Genomic DNA, 14,511 nt, shown 5'->3' with positions numbered 1-14,511 from the left:
AGCGTTTCCGTGGGATGCAGCTATGTTTACAGGACAGATGGACACACTCACAGCTGAGGCAGCTTGCTGGGGTTGCCCGGCCCATAGCCACTAACCCTCTCTGGCTGGCTGGCCCGTGCAGAAAAGAGCCCTCCTGTTGTGAGCCCCATCATGTCTCCAGACCCACGACATGGGCACCGGCGTGCCCGCGCGGCTTAAACAAACCCAGCCCCCATTGTCTGTCCCGCCCAAGCGGGAAGGTTTTGGCTAAGTTTCCATGATGGGTTGACTGCCCAGTCTTGCTTTTCTTAGCCTGAGATCAAGGGGTTTTCTTCATATATTAAAGAAACCAAACACTACTCCTAAAATTAAGTGAAAATGGTGAATGTGTAAGAGAAGGACCGTCACTGGGGCGCCTGGGTGGCTCAGTCGATAAGCATCTGCCTTTGGCTCAGGTTATGATCCCAGGGTCCTGGGATCGAATCCTACATGGGTTGCCTGCTCAGCGGGGAGCCTGCTTCTCCCTCTCCCACTCCCCCTGCTTGTGTTCCCTCTCTTGTTGTCTCTCTCTGTCAAATAAATAAATAATAATCTTTTAAAAAAAAGAAAAAAGAGAATGACCATCAGCAAAGACTTACCCCTCAGGGGTGACATGCTTGACTCACTGTGTGGAGGACAGCAGGGTTCATATCGAAAGCTGCCGGCCATGTCACTCGCTAAAGGAACATGGGGGATGATGAAGGCCAACGAGATCTTTCTACATGGCAAGCCCTGTGCTCAGAATGCAAAGAGGTGCAGTGACCCGTCCCAGGTCACAGAACCACTAGGCACCCAAGCTGGGGTTCAAAGCCGTGTCTGTGTGACATCAAACCCACACTTAGCTTCCCATTCTGGCCAGACCTCCTAAGTAGCTTCGGTCATAAAAAGCTATAAAAGCTATAAAACCAACCAAAATGTGTGAAACAACTCTTTCCAGGCACTGGACCACCGACAGCACAGGGTCCAGACCTTTGAAAGGAGGGAGACACCCAAAGTGAGTCCCACCTTCACCCAGGATTTCTACCTATGAGCACTTTTCAAAGCACAGCACAGCAGAGGGAAAGGGGAGGCCAAATCAGAGCAGTGGGAAGCAGAGACTGGATTGGGAACTAGGATTTGGGGACCAAGGGGATGGAGAGAAGGGAGCTGTGCAGAGAAGTAGCTCCAGAAACCCTGGGGTCTTTGGTCAATGCAAAGCCGCACACATGGTGAGTGAGACCCGCCCCCGCCCGGGCCTGACAGAGACAAGCTCCCCGGAGGCTGTGAGCTGAGGGGGAGGCACCCAGTGCTCAGGGATATTGGCCCTCGGACAGCCAGAGAGAGAGGTGGTGCCAGATGCCCAGCCAGCTGAGACTCTGGGCGTGGGGGCACACGAGCCCGAGAAGAGACACACTCTGGTCTCATCTGAACAAACACGAGAAGTCAGCCTCCATGGGATCACGCTGATCCTTCAGCAAATTAACTGACTGTTAGAACGCAATTCTTAACTCCATATTCTTCAAGCAGAACCGCACCATCCAGACTCTCAGCAAAGGGAGATCCACGGTGTCTAATATATACTAAAAATCGACTTGAAATGCAAAAACCAGTCCATCGACCCATCAGGGAAGTGTGACCCCTGCAAAGAGAGAAAACAGGCTACAGAATCAGATCAAGAGATGACACGGATGTCGGAACAAGCATACAAGAACGATACAACGGCAATCGTAAGTATTTTTAAACCTGGAAAGGAAAAGACGGTTAAATGAGTGAACAGTTGGGGGATCCCAGCAGAAACATGGAAACTATATAAAAGAACCAGATGCAAAGCCTAGAACTGGAAAATACAGTATCTCGCGTGGAAAATCCTTGGATAGGCTGCAACCTGTGAATCTGAAGACAGGAAAACGGGCCACAGAAAGTATCCAAACTGAAGCAAAGAGAAGGTTAAGGGAGGCCTGGACAGAAAGGACAGACCCAGAGGGAGCTGGCAGACAGTATCACTCAGTCTCACGTCCGTGTGACCAGAGTTCCAGAAAGCAGAGGGACGTGGGGGACGGAGGGAATAAGGAGGGGGGAGGGAGGGACAGAAAAAAATACATGAGAAAAAAGGTCAAGAGAAGTTCACAAACCGAAAAAAAAAAAAAAATCAAAATATGATGAAAAATCTCAATCCACAAGTCCGAGAATCTCCAAGGCCCAAGCAGAATAAACACCAAGTAACCCCACGTTCCCACTTAGGTATTTCATAGTTAGATTTCTGGAAACTAAAGACAAAGAGGAAACACTGAAAGCAGGTGGGTGGGGGAGGTGCTTGGTATGGAGCAGAACAAGGATCAAAACAGTCTCCCAAGTTCTCATCAGAAGCAACGCGCGCCGTAAGACAATGGGGTGACGTGTTTAAAGTGCGAAGAGGAAAACACCTGTCAACATAGATTTCTGCGTGTGGCAGAAGCGTGCTTTAAGAATGAAGGTGGAATAAAGACATTTCTAGCAGATGAAAGCTGAGTTTGTCGCCAGCAGACCCGTGCTACAAGAAATGTTAAAGGAAGTTCTTTAGGTGGCAAGAGACTATCACATGGAAATGCAGATGGAAACAAACATGTGATGGTGTGTGTGGGTACCGACCAGAGCCCTGACACGTGATGGTGTGTATGGGACCGACCAGAGCCCTGACACGTGATGGTGTGTGTGGGACCGACCAGAGCCCTGACACGTGACGGTGTGTGGGTACCAACCAGAGCCCTGACACGTGATGGTGTGTGTGGGACCGACCAGAGCCCTGACACGTGACGGTGTGTGGGTACCAACCAGAGCCCTGACACGTGATGGTGTGTGTGGGACCGACCAGAGCCCTGACACGTGACGGTGTGTGTGGGACCGACCAGAGCCCTGACACGTGACGGTGTGTGGGTACCGACCAGAGCCCTGACACGTGACGGTGTGTGTGGGACCGACCAGAGCCCTGACACGTGACGGTGTGTGTGGGACCGACCAGAGCCTTCCCCTTCATTTCTTCCCTTAAAAAAAAACAACAACCAAATGACTAAAGCAAAAATAACTGCAACATATCGTAGCGTTTATAACATGTGGAAATAAGATGTCTGGCCAAAAACAACACCAGGGAGGTGGCCACGGCAAACGGAAAGATGTCCACTGTGGGTTCTCCGGTTACAGTATTAACTCGAGGCACACCCTGAGAAGGACATGAGGCTCTGTGAGCCCTAGAGTGACCAACGAAACAGATCCGAGAGATACAGCTGAAAAGGCAATGGAGGAAAGAAAATGCACTTTTAAACAACATCTGGTTACTCCAACAGCTGGCGGGAAAGCAGGAACAGAGAAGACGTAACAAAAGGCAAAAAACCGGGATGGTAGGCTTGCAACCATACTAAAAAGGTTTAGTACGACTTTAGTATGACTTAAAAAGGAGATGTACTTCAATTAAAAGGCATAAAATGTCAGACTGGATTTTTAAGAAAGCAAGATCCAATTATATGTTGTGTATAAGACACAGATAATTTAAAAGAGAAAGCACAGAATATATACCACCCAATCCTAGGAGAGCCGCAGGGGCTCCGTGACTATCCGATGAAGTACACTTCAGGAAAGAGCGTTACTGGGGAGACAGCGGAGCGTCTCCCAACGAGAAGGTGGTCACTTCATCAAGAAGACGCGGCAGTCCTCAGGGTACGTGCTCCCAGTACACTGCAAACGACACGGGGCAGAGACTGGCAGAGCAGTAGACTCATGCACAGTCAGAGCTGGAGATTGTAACGGATCTCCCTCGGTAAGTGAGAAAACAGTAGCGAGAAATCGTCAAGGACAGGGGAGAACTGGGCAACCCCGCACACACCTCACCCTAGCTGACACTGCTGGGAACTATATTCCAAGTGCACATGGAATCCACCGACAGAGACCCCACGCTGAGCCATAAGTGTCAGTGAATTTCAAAGGACTGAAATCATACAAGGTGTGTTCTCTGAGCACGACAGAATTAGAGATCAATACTCCTCCCCCAAATCCGGAAAATTCCCCCAAATTTGGAAATTAAGCAATGCATTTGTACATAACACGTAAGTCAAAACAGAAACCACAATGAGCATCCGACTCTCGGTTTCAGCTCAGGTTGTGATGTCAGGGTCCTGGGATCGAGCCCCACATTGGGCTCTGCGCTCAGCGTGGAGTCTGCCTGAGATTATCCGCTTCCCTCCGGCCCTCCCTCTCATGCTCTCTCTCTCTCTCTCTCTAAAATGAAGAAATAAACTTAAAAAAAAAAAAAAACCACAAGGCAGATAAAACATTTGGAACTGAATGATAAAACACAACAGATTAAACTTTTGTGAGATGTGGGGAAACAAGTGTTTAGAGGAACTGTGGCATGTCAGGGCTTCCATTATGTAAGAATGGTTTAAAACCCCGGCCGGGTGCCTGGGTGGCTCAGTTGGTTAAGCCTCTGCCTTCGGCTCAGGTCATGATCTCAGGGTCCTGGGATCGAGTCCCGCATCGGGCTCTCTGCTCAGCGGGGAGCCTGCTTCCCCCTCTCTCTCTGCCTGTCTCTCTGCCTACTTGTGATTTCTCTCTGTCAAATAAATAAATAAAATCATAAAAAAAAAAAAAAAAAAAAAAACAGCCGACGATCACCTCGCTCCACAGTGTCTCCTAACGGCTCCCAGCACCAAGGCTCTGGACACAGTCAGACCTGGAACTGCATGGGGAGGGAGTTCACTCCCTGCCCCAGCCCGGCCTTGCGCCTGGATCCTTATGCTCCGCTCTGGATCTCTCCACACCTTCTCTGCTCTTCTTAGAGCAAGCACTCAATGAGGACGATTATGACCTTTTTAAAAAAATTTTTTTAAAGATTGTATTTATTTATTTGTCAGAGAGAGAGAGAGAGAGAGCGAGCACAGGCAGACAGAATGGCAGGCAGAGACAGAGGGAGAAGCAGGCTCGCTGCCAAGCAAGGAACCCGATGTGGGACTCGATCCCAGGACGCTGGGATCACGACCTGAGCTGAAGGCAGCTGCTTAACCAACTGAGCCACCCAGGCGTCCCTTAAAAAACAATTTTTTAAAATATTTTATTTATTTATTTGACAGACAGAGATCACAAGTAGGCAGAGAAGCAGGCAGAGAGAGAGGAAGAAGCAGGCTCCCCGTTGAGCAGAGAGCCTGATGCGGGACTCGATCCCAGGACCCTGAGATCATGACCTGAGCCAAAGGCAGAGGCTTAACCCACTGAGCCACCCAGGTGGCCCTGATCATGATATTTTAATAAAATTTTTCATGGTTGTCTCTGGTTAGAAAATTTGTACTTGTTGCAATAAAAATATCAGAGTTGTATAATACGCCACCACACAGAGACAGCCAGTTTGATGAGTTCCTTCAGATGGTTTCTGCATGTACGTAACACAGTTTTTTAAACAAAAATGAGATCACGCCTGGAACACGGTCAGTGACGGACAGGCTCGCACCCCTCCCTCACTGAACAGCAGATCACGGACATCGAGTCACTTTATAGGTTTCTTTTTAATCGTCCCCTCTTCGTTTTAACTAACAATGACAGAATGAGTGCTGTAGTGGATGGGTTTCCCGCAACTTCCTTAACTGTCTTCTTATTAACAGAGTCCAGGCAGCCCCGGCCTTGGTGACGCACCCGCGCATCTCTCCTTCACCGTCTGGGGGTTTCAGCGGAATCAAATCCGCAGAGTGAAGTCACTGGGCCCCGGATTTGCAGGGTTCACACCAACGACGCCTCTGTCTTTCAGAAAGTTGTGCCTTTCTATGTTCTCACCAACTGTACATCCCAGTCTCCCAATCAATCTTGCCGGCCTGAGTGTTGGGCTGCTTGCTTGTTTGGAGCTGTTTTCCTGTCATGGGAAGAGCCATAACCGGGGAGAGGGGAGCCCCGGGGAGCAGGCGGCTCTGGGAGCTCTGGACACACACAGGCCTGTGCAGAGAACCCTCCGCGGACAGCGCCTCTGCCGACCGGGGAGCCCTCGGATCAGTTTACGGGGTTCTCCTGATGTCTTCAGCTTACCAAGGATGCCTTGGAGAAAAGTGAACTTTCTGAGTTAGCTCAATTACCGAAAAAAGCCCCCCAAAGGCTCTTTAGGTAACAAAGCAGAAACCATGATGAGCTTTCCTATTTTCGGTTTTGGAAGAAATCTAGGCCCGTAATCTTATTCTTTGCGATTGGTACGTGGAAAACAATGTAAAGTGAAAAATGCTTTCCTTGACTGACGGCCTGTGCCAACAGCACACGGCCCGGTGACGGCGCCCGAACCAAAGCTCTGCGCTGTATTACGGGGCTGGGATGAGAGCCAAGGCTTGTAGACGTGCCCTCCGCCGCTCCTGCCCTGGACTTCACCGTTACCTCCATAGACACGTGGGGGCAGGGACAAGCAGGCCAGTGCTCACTCTTACCAAAGGAGCCACAACCGTAGCTGCAAATTCAGCCTTGTAATACTTCAGGAGGTAAAGCCCAAAGAAGGAATTACCTGAGTAATTCAGTTTAAATTAAAAAAAAAAAAAAATCCGCATTTTTCACCCCGAGGTGTCCAGGGTTTTTCCATGCTAATCAAGCCAGAGTCCGACTGTGCAGTGTCTTCATGAGACTACTGACAGGACCGTTACTGTTTCCATTACTAATCAGAATAATCACTCCGTTCCCTAGTTCATGTTATAGATACGGTTTTGGCTGCTGCCTCCTGGCTAGTCTGTCAGTAGCTTTGAGATTTCATACTGGAGGACACCCGTTTGAAAAACATCTTTAGGGACGCCTGGGTGGCTCTGTTGTCAGGTGTCTGCCTTCGGCTCAAGTCATGATCCTGGAGTCCTGAGATCGAGTCCGGCATCGGGCTCCCGGCTCAGCGGGGAGCCTGCTTCTCCCTCTGACCCTCCCCCTTCTCATGCTGTTTCTCACTTTCTCTCTCACTCAAATAAATAAATAAATAAAACTCTTCCCCAAAAAAAGCATCTTCGTCGAAACGTTGACAATTCCAGGTTGATGCATGTACATTCGTGTGTGTACACACATGTATTTTGATGGTGTGTCTGCAGAGTTTGGAGGTATGTTTATGCATATTTTTATATTTGGGGCACAGGACTCTTTTCTCTCTCCATAAGTAGAGGTGACTCGGGCTTGTGGGGCATTTCCTGGAGGTGGCGTTGCTGGCGAGGGCGGCTCTCGCTTCTTCCTGCTTCCCCGCTCCGGTCCTCCATAAGGCAGGCTAGCATCCCCACCCGCCGGAGGCCGCCTTGGGACAGGCCTGGAGAACTGATTTCAATATTTTCTCTCCTCCTGGTAAAATATTTATTGAAACTGTGCGAGCCAGGAGTCCTCTGGTTCAGAAATCGTTTGCCTGCAAGCACGCTGACGCGGGTTTGGGGGGAGCCATCCGGGACGGGAGAAAATAAATCCACAGCCGCCCCGGGTTACACAACAGCTGTGGCTTCCGGGGAGGCCGCCGGGGCTGGAGGACGTGCCCTGCGGAGCCCAGAAGCACGACTGCTCCAGAGGCAGGAACAAATGACGACTGGAAACGTGCTGCCTCTCTGGATGTGTTTTTAGCGGTTAGTGTTTTAATGGCCATATTCTTTGCGAGGAACAAAGCTGATCTGTGCAAAGACGGACTGCCTGAACGTCGCTGACGGCTGAGAGCAAGAATGAGAACCGAGACTGACGATCTCCACACACCCACGAGGAGGGAAAGCCGAGGAGGGCGGTGGGGGGGCAGGTGGGCAGGGAAGCCTCCAGAAACAGGGCGCAGCCGAGGCACTCACCATTGACGAGGCCGTATTTCTGGGCCAGGAGGGCCGCCTGCAGACTTTTCCCACTGCCCACGGGCCCGCAAAGCAGCACCCGCGGAGTGAACGGGGCATTAGATCGATGGCTGGTTTGGACGTAGGTCAGAGCTGGAAAGAGAGGACGGGAGGACAGTAAACTCAGGTCCCGAAGAAAGGGAAACCGGCTTTCAGCACCTGTGCTCGGGCAGGTGCTCTCAACAGCCGCAATTACCTCTCTCGCTCGCAGCTGCGTGGAGACCCACTGTAAGCGGACCCACGATCTTAGCGACAGTCCTCACCATGACGTCACGCACCAGCTCGTGTGAACCGCTGAGCTAAGTGCTCTGCGGACATGATCTCATTCCAGGGGTGCGACATTCCCACGGGAGATGTCGGGCTCTGGCCCCGTTTTGCCAAGAGCTGGCTGGGCTGGGGGGGGGGGGGGGGCTCTCCCTAACCCGCTGCCCGGGTAACATGTTCTGCCCCTGAGAATAAGCTTGAGGAAGCCATCCCAGCCCCACGCCCCTCCAGCCTCAGAAGTGCCACGATCCAGGCACATCTGAAACGCACGAACACTAGGGGCAAAGCTGCCTGCTTGCAAACGATGCTTAATTTACAGTAAATAACTAAGTTAATTAGAAGTAATGATCCCCCTGACAATCTCAACATCTAATTATTCTTTTTAAAAATGTGTGGCTGCTGCATGCACTGCAGAGAGATTAAAAAAACAACACAGAGAGAATTTGGCATTCCAATTTTCAATTTATCTGTCTGCATTATTAATTAATAATAATTAATATGCAGACACTCACATTTTTATTTACAATTCCAGGCATGAATTCTTTATGAACGATCATATGAACTTTTAAATTTAATTAAGTAATTTGGAAGTAATTAATGTGTAAATTCAGAATCATGCCATAAGATAAATGCTGTGGCTGTTTATCTTCAGAACGTAGTGTTTGCTACTAAAGACCCTTCCGAGATGCAAAACCATTGGAAAGCGGCATGGTATCTATAGCCCGGATTATTTTAGAGATATTTTCTAGACTTTCTCCCCCACAACAGACCGATTGACCCCCTCGGGGAGCAAGGCTGTGCGGTCCCTGTTTGGGACTCCTGGGTGGGGGTCAAGGGAACAGCTGGCACAGGGAGCTCAGAAGCACCCCCACCACCACCAAAACAAAACTTTCCTTAAAGAGATTGGAGAGAATATACCAGCGAGGGCCATCGGCAACTGCTGACGGTCATTTTTATGGTACCATCTACCCGGCATTGTGTGGAAGGCGGTACTTGGTTGGATGTGGAGACAATTACAAATTATAACTCAGCTGCTCTGGGAGAGAATCGTTCTAACTTTCCCTGGCCTCTCTGGACAGGACCTTGAGTCCCAACAGCAATGATGTCTGACATTACTGGGCTCTTCTCCGTACCCGTTGCTGGACCCATCCCTGTAGAGAGGGGATTTGCAGAGCTCCAAGTAATCCTCCCCCAAGCCGATGAGGAAGACACGATTTTTGTTCCCATTTTAGGAATGACAAAACTGAGGCCAACAAGGTACGAGAGTTGCCCAACACTGCACAGCTGATGCGTGGCGGGGATGAGATTTGAACACAGGGCCCCTGGCTCCAGAGTCTCAGGGCTCAACCTTTACACACACACGCACACACACACACACACACGCACAGGCACCTGCTCCAGCCGCTGTCCGTGAACCTTTGTTAGTGCTCCAGTGACAGTGCGGGGGTGGGCGTGGGGCTGCTGACCCCGGCTCTGAGCGGACTCAAGACCCTGAGCCGCGCTGCAGGCCGGCCCTGGGATGAGAATGGCCGAGGCGCCCAGGGAGCCCCCGCCATTAGCATTTACCCTGGTAGAAGACGTCCACGCACGGCTGGTCAGCGTTGATGACTTTCAGGACTTTGGGATAAGCAGGGAGGACCCTGACGATGTTCCTGTGGTACTCCAGCAGCTTCCGTGCCGTCTCCATCTCCGAGATGTCCCCCGGCACTATCAGTCGGTTCTGGACTTCAGACTCGGAGGGCCAGTCGAAGGTGGTATGATAGATCTCTGCGTGGGGGAGGGGCACGGGGTCAGCGTCACTGCCCAGCGCGTGCTGTCTGGGGGCCGAAGCCTGTGTGAGTCTCGGGCTGCTGATCCACACTAAGCGTGTGGGACGAGCCTGGGCTCTATTAAAAAATCACAGAAGGATGGGGGGCGCCTGCGTGGTGCTGTCAGTCGAGGGTCCAAATCTTGGTTTTGGCCAGGGTCGTGATCCCGGGGCTTGGATCCCAGGGCCGTGGGATCAAGCCCTGCGTCTGGCTCTGTGCTTAGTGTAGAGTCTGCTTGGGATTCTCACTCCCTCTACCCCTCCCACTCGTGCTCTCTCTCTCTCTCTCTCCAAAATGAACACAGAAATCTTTAAAAAAAGAACAAAAGGATAAGGGTTCTCAGTGTAACGGAAGGACGGCCGTGGCTTCTGAGGGCCTCTATCGTGGGCCACCTGCACGCAGCTGTCTTCACGGCAATCAGATCACAAGGGAGGTCTCACCCAGGGACAGGGAAGGAAACAGAGTGTTGGTGATGCTGGGCAACTCATCCCACATCACACAGATGAAAAGGGGGGGGCTGGGGTCCTCAAACCCAGGGCGGTCTGCTGCCAAAGCCTAAGGCCAGAGTTCAAGGGCCCCGGCCCCCTGCTGAACTGCCTAGTCTTTGAAAGCGGAGAACCAGCTCAACATCTCCTGGGCTCCTCCTTCAGCCCCTGGAACCCCCATCTCCTCCTTGGCTGGAGTTTATCATCTCCCAAGCGACGTCCGGCTCCAGGCCCAGCCTGCAGCATCTGATCCTATGTGGCCCCCACGGGGCCTTCTGCAGGTGCCCGAAGTGGAGAAGTGCCCAGTAAATGGTGGGCGGCCTGTTACTCTGATAATCATCGATCATTGATCGTGTCTGAAACTCCACGGAGCGGGGTGCAGTGGAGACGGCATACCTCTCGTTTGAGGGTCGATTCTCTTGCCCAAGTTTCTCTCAATCAGGACGGTGTCAGGAGCGCTCAGCACAACTGGACAGAAAAAGAAGACGGCACAACCAGGCATGGTGGGCAGCAGGTCCCAGACGCTGGAATCTCGTGGGCCAATCACCTGTCTCGTGTCTCTCTTGCTATGGAACGAGACACTAACACAACCACCATCTCCCGCCCAGGAGTCCTGTAGAGTGGTCTTCTCGGCACCAGACCACGAAGAGACAGTCTCAGGACAGCGGGCAGGCCACCCTTGAACACATACCTAACAATTTTCACTGTAATAACGCTCCAAGGCACATCTATGTGCGGAACGCCCTTGCCATATTTTGGACTATTTCCAAAAGAGAGTTTCTCTGATGTGGGATTCCTGGAGAACAAGGAACCACCAGGACCAAAACAAAACCTCCTTCCTCCAAGAGCTATCCCCGAATGCCTTGAGCTTTATGAAAATTTCAAGTATGTTGTCCTCTTTCGTGCTGGGATAGGACAGGGCTGAGGGTCGGCACTGGGAACAGGACATAGAGGGCAGATGCTCGCTCATGGGGTGTGGGCACGGCAGCCCTGACCGGGGGGCCCTTCGCAGGCTACTCACTGACGTGTCTGGGGGTGATCCCCAGGGTCTGGATCATCAGGGCCTGCTCCCGAGTTTCAGGGATGCCATCCAGAATCCAACCCTAGGCAGAGGATTTGGAAAGGTGCTCATCTGCCCCACATTGTCGCTCGTTCAGTTTCATTCCCATTTCGTACCATTTTAAAATCCGCTCTAAGTACCTCTTGATGCACACAGAAGATCCTGGAAACAGATTTCTATTTTTTAAATTAAATTTTTCAGAAGGGGAGAGAGGCAGAGGGAGAGGGAGAGAGAAAGTCCCAGGCAGATGCCCCACTGAGCGTGGAGCCTGACACGGGGCCACTCCCATGAACCTGAGAGCACGACCTGAGCGGAAATCAAGAGTCAGACACTTAACCGATTAGGCCACCCAGGTACTCCCTGAAAATAGATTTCTCAAAGTTGGCACCTTCTTTTGTGACTTTTGACACATTCTTCCATGTCATTCTGCAAAACCTACTGGCCAGTGTATGAACCAACCAACAAGAACCTCCGGTCACTTGTTTCCCTGTGTCTTTGTCGACGCCAAGCATGATCCTGGGGAAAATCTGTCTGGCAGCGCAGGGGATATCACTGATGCTTTAGCCTATCTTTTCCCCTCCGAATGTCATTTTTGTCACTGTCTGAATGCTGACACCATGCTGGCTCTGGCATCTTCCTGCCTGTAGACTCTAGAATCATCCTCATGCCATTAAAAACAATAAATGTCTTTAAGTAGACTCTATTCCCAATAGGGGGCTCAAACTTACAACCCTGAGATCATGATCGCACGCTCCGCTGACTGCCTCCCAGACGCCCCTCACGCCATTTAAAATGTTGTTGCATAATGTTTGTTATATCGAATAGGATATGTCCCTCCTTCTTTTTTCTTATTTTCCCAAAATGTGTTCTTCCAAGTAAGCAGCAAAAATATTTTTCAGGTTCACAAACAGAAATTCCACTAGGATTTCGGAATGACATTAAATACATACATGTATGAAGAACCGACATGTTCCCAATCTCACTGCCTTCCCTTGCCATCATTTGAGTGGATATATTTTATGTCCCTCAGCGAGGTTCATGTTAAACAGTTTCTAAAAGTCCTCTCACGGGCCAGGAGTCTAGAGTGACTCACACACTTTTTAATGGTTCAGATTTGATGCCCAGATACATGATTAAAGTGAGCTTTGCGAGAGTGAAATAAAGTAGCCCCCGGTCTCAGCCGCCCCTCTGCGGTGAGGCGTCAGGCGGCCACTCCGGAGGCTGCGTTTCTGACACTGGCCCCCAGAAGGGGACCTCCTCCCATGCCCGCTGCAGACCCCTCCCTCACATCATTCGGAGAACTTAGTTGCTTATGGTTAGAGAATGGACCCATAGGGGTGAACTCAGATTCATGGTCATTTATAACCCACAACAACTGATTCACAGAACACCGTGTGTTCCTAAAAAGGAACTAACCAGAAAAGGGCATGCATTTCTTCAATATTAAAATATTTAGGTTCCAATGGCCTCCACTGACAGTTAAAAAAAAAAACAACCCAAAACTAAACAAATTTACAGAGTAAAGAGTGTTGGAAAAATCAGGCATGCTTTCATTAATTTCTTAAATTATGCAGGAAAACACGCAGCCTATGGAACCCTGGTTTCTAGAGCTAATGAAGCAAAAGTGCAAAAAAAATTTTTTTAACAGCCTTTTGCTCCCTCAAGTCCTTGTTACAGCAGCCACTCTTAGAAAGCTGGGCTGGGCTGCCACTCTTAGAAAGAGCAGACATCCACAGATGCACACGCCGCTACGGGGGCCGGGAGGTACCACATCTGAGAACGCCCTGCGTGCGGCTCTGGGAGCCAGGCCACAAGTTCCTGAACTTTAGCTATGTTCAGACCCACTTATTTTCTCTTTATTTGGAGGGAGGGGCTGGGAGCCCACTGATGGCTTCTGGTACCAGGGCTGGGGATTGTTCCGTGCTCCTTTTTGAAGCTGAAAGAAGGTTGGAACTCAGTCTCCACTCAGCACCGAGGAAGGCCTCGGCTTTTAATATTGCATTAAGAAGCAATCATTATCATCTCGCCCATAAACTGCAACTGATATCAGTATGTGGTCCAGAGCTTTTAGAACTATTCAGGGGAACAGTTCTCACCGACTTCTCGCTGGAGAGAGCAGGCCTTCCAATTACACAGGAAATGTGCAGCAAAATGAGGAACATCTCCCTAATTAGCCTGGCCTCACCGGTGCCTCATTCAGGTGCGGATGTGAAATTTTTTAAAAAGAAGGTGGGGGGCTCAGAAGTGAATCCCAAGCCGCTGGCTCTCCAGGGTCACTCTTATCAGACTCCGGGGGATGGAGTCACCCAGGTACTAAGGTCCCGGAGGGACCCCTTAGGGCAGCACTCACGCCCTATTAGCACAGCCCACACTTGGTGGGAAAGACAACCGCGGAGATCCCTCGGTCCCACTCGGCCCAGGAAGGAAGGGCAGTGGCCGAGGCCTCCGCGGCAGGGAGCTTAGGGCTTGTGGCGTCCTTAACATGGAAGCACCCAACTTAGCGCCTGGAAAACATCTTCCTTCCCAGAGCTCCGGCATTTATAGGGGTTCTGAGCAACTACCCATTTGCAGGACAGACGGCGCTTCCAAGAGAGAACAGCAGTTTGGGTTGAGAGCAAGTTCATGGCTGCAAATTCTGGCAAGGCAGGAAGTCATAAATCAGTAAACAGCACCCGGCGGGTGCCGTGATGGGCCACTCGTTGGGTTCGTGGGCCTGACGACCGGGAGAGGCCGGATGCGGAGGTATCCGTCAATCCCTAATTAGAATACATTATCCATCTTCCTGACACTCCAGTGAAATGTCGGCTCCACTCTGGAGCCGCAGCTTTGTTCAGAGCAGGTTAATTGATATTCTGATGCCTTCGCTCACCATACCCCCGTGGCTTGGTTCTGTTTCATCACACATCAAAAAGGCCGTATGCTCAGGGGCACTCCGTGCACCAGCGCAAAGCTGGAGGTCTGCACAGCTGCGAGGGGTACGGGATCACAGGAGGGACAAGCACCGAGCAGATGTCACGGATGAAAAAAGGGAAAGAACGCAGCCAGCCGGCCGAGGGAGCTTGGCGAGGCCCAGC

The 14,511-nt window shown here is 51.0% G+C and overlaps 1 protein-coding gene across 3 annotated transcripts in view; it reads right to left on the bottom strand.

Annotated features, from left to right (window-relative positions):
- Window positions 1-14,511, bottom strand: part of AK8 (adenylate kinase 8) — a 114,576-nt gene that overhangs the window by 68,527 nt on the left and 31,538 nt on the right. For all 3 annotated transcript variants that reach the window (XM_059141294.1, XM_059141295.1, XM_059141296.1), the window contains 4 exons: window positions 11,399-11,480; window positions 10,774-10,845; window positions 9,651-9,851; window positions 7,782-7,913 (listed from right to left, as the gene is read on the bottom strand). In XM_059141294.1, coding sequence (XP_058997277.1) covers window positions 7,782-7,913; window positions 9,651-9,851; window positions 10,774-10,845; window positions 11,399-11,480 — 487 coding nt within the window. The remainder of the gene's footprint in view (window positions 1-7,781; window positions 7,914-9,650; window positions 9,852-10,773; window positions 10,846-11,398; window positions 11,481-14,511) is intronic.

This window comes from Mustela lutreola, chromosome 12 (assembly GCF_030435805.1).
Source record: "Mustela lutreola isolate mMusLut2 chromosome 12, mMusLut2.pri, whole genome shotgun sequence".
Lineage (NCBI taxonomy): Eukaryota > Metazoa > Chordata > Mammalia > Carnivora > Mustelidae > Mustela > Mustela lutreola.
This window is presented reverse-complemented; position numbering and strand designations above follow the sequence as displayed.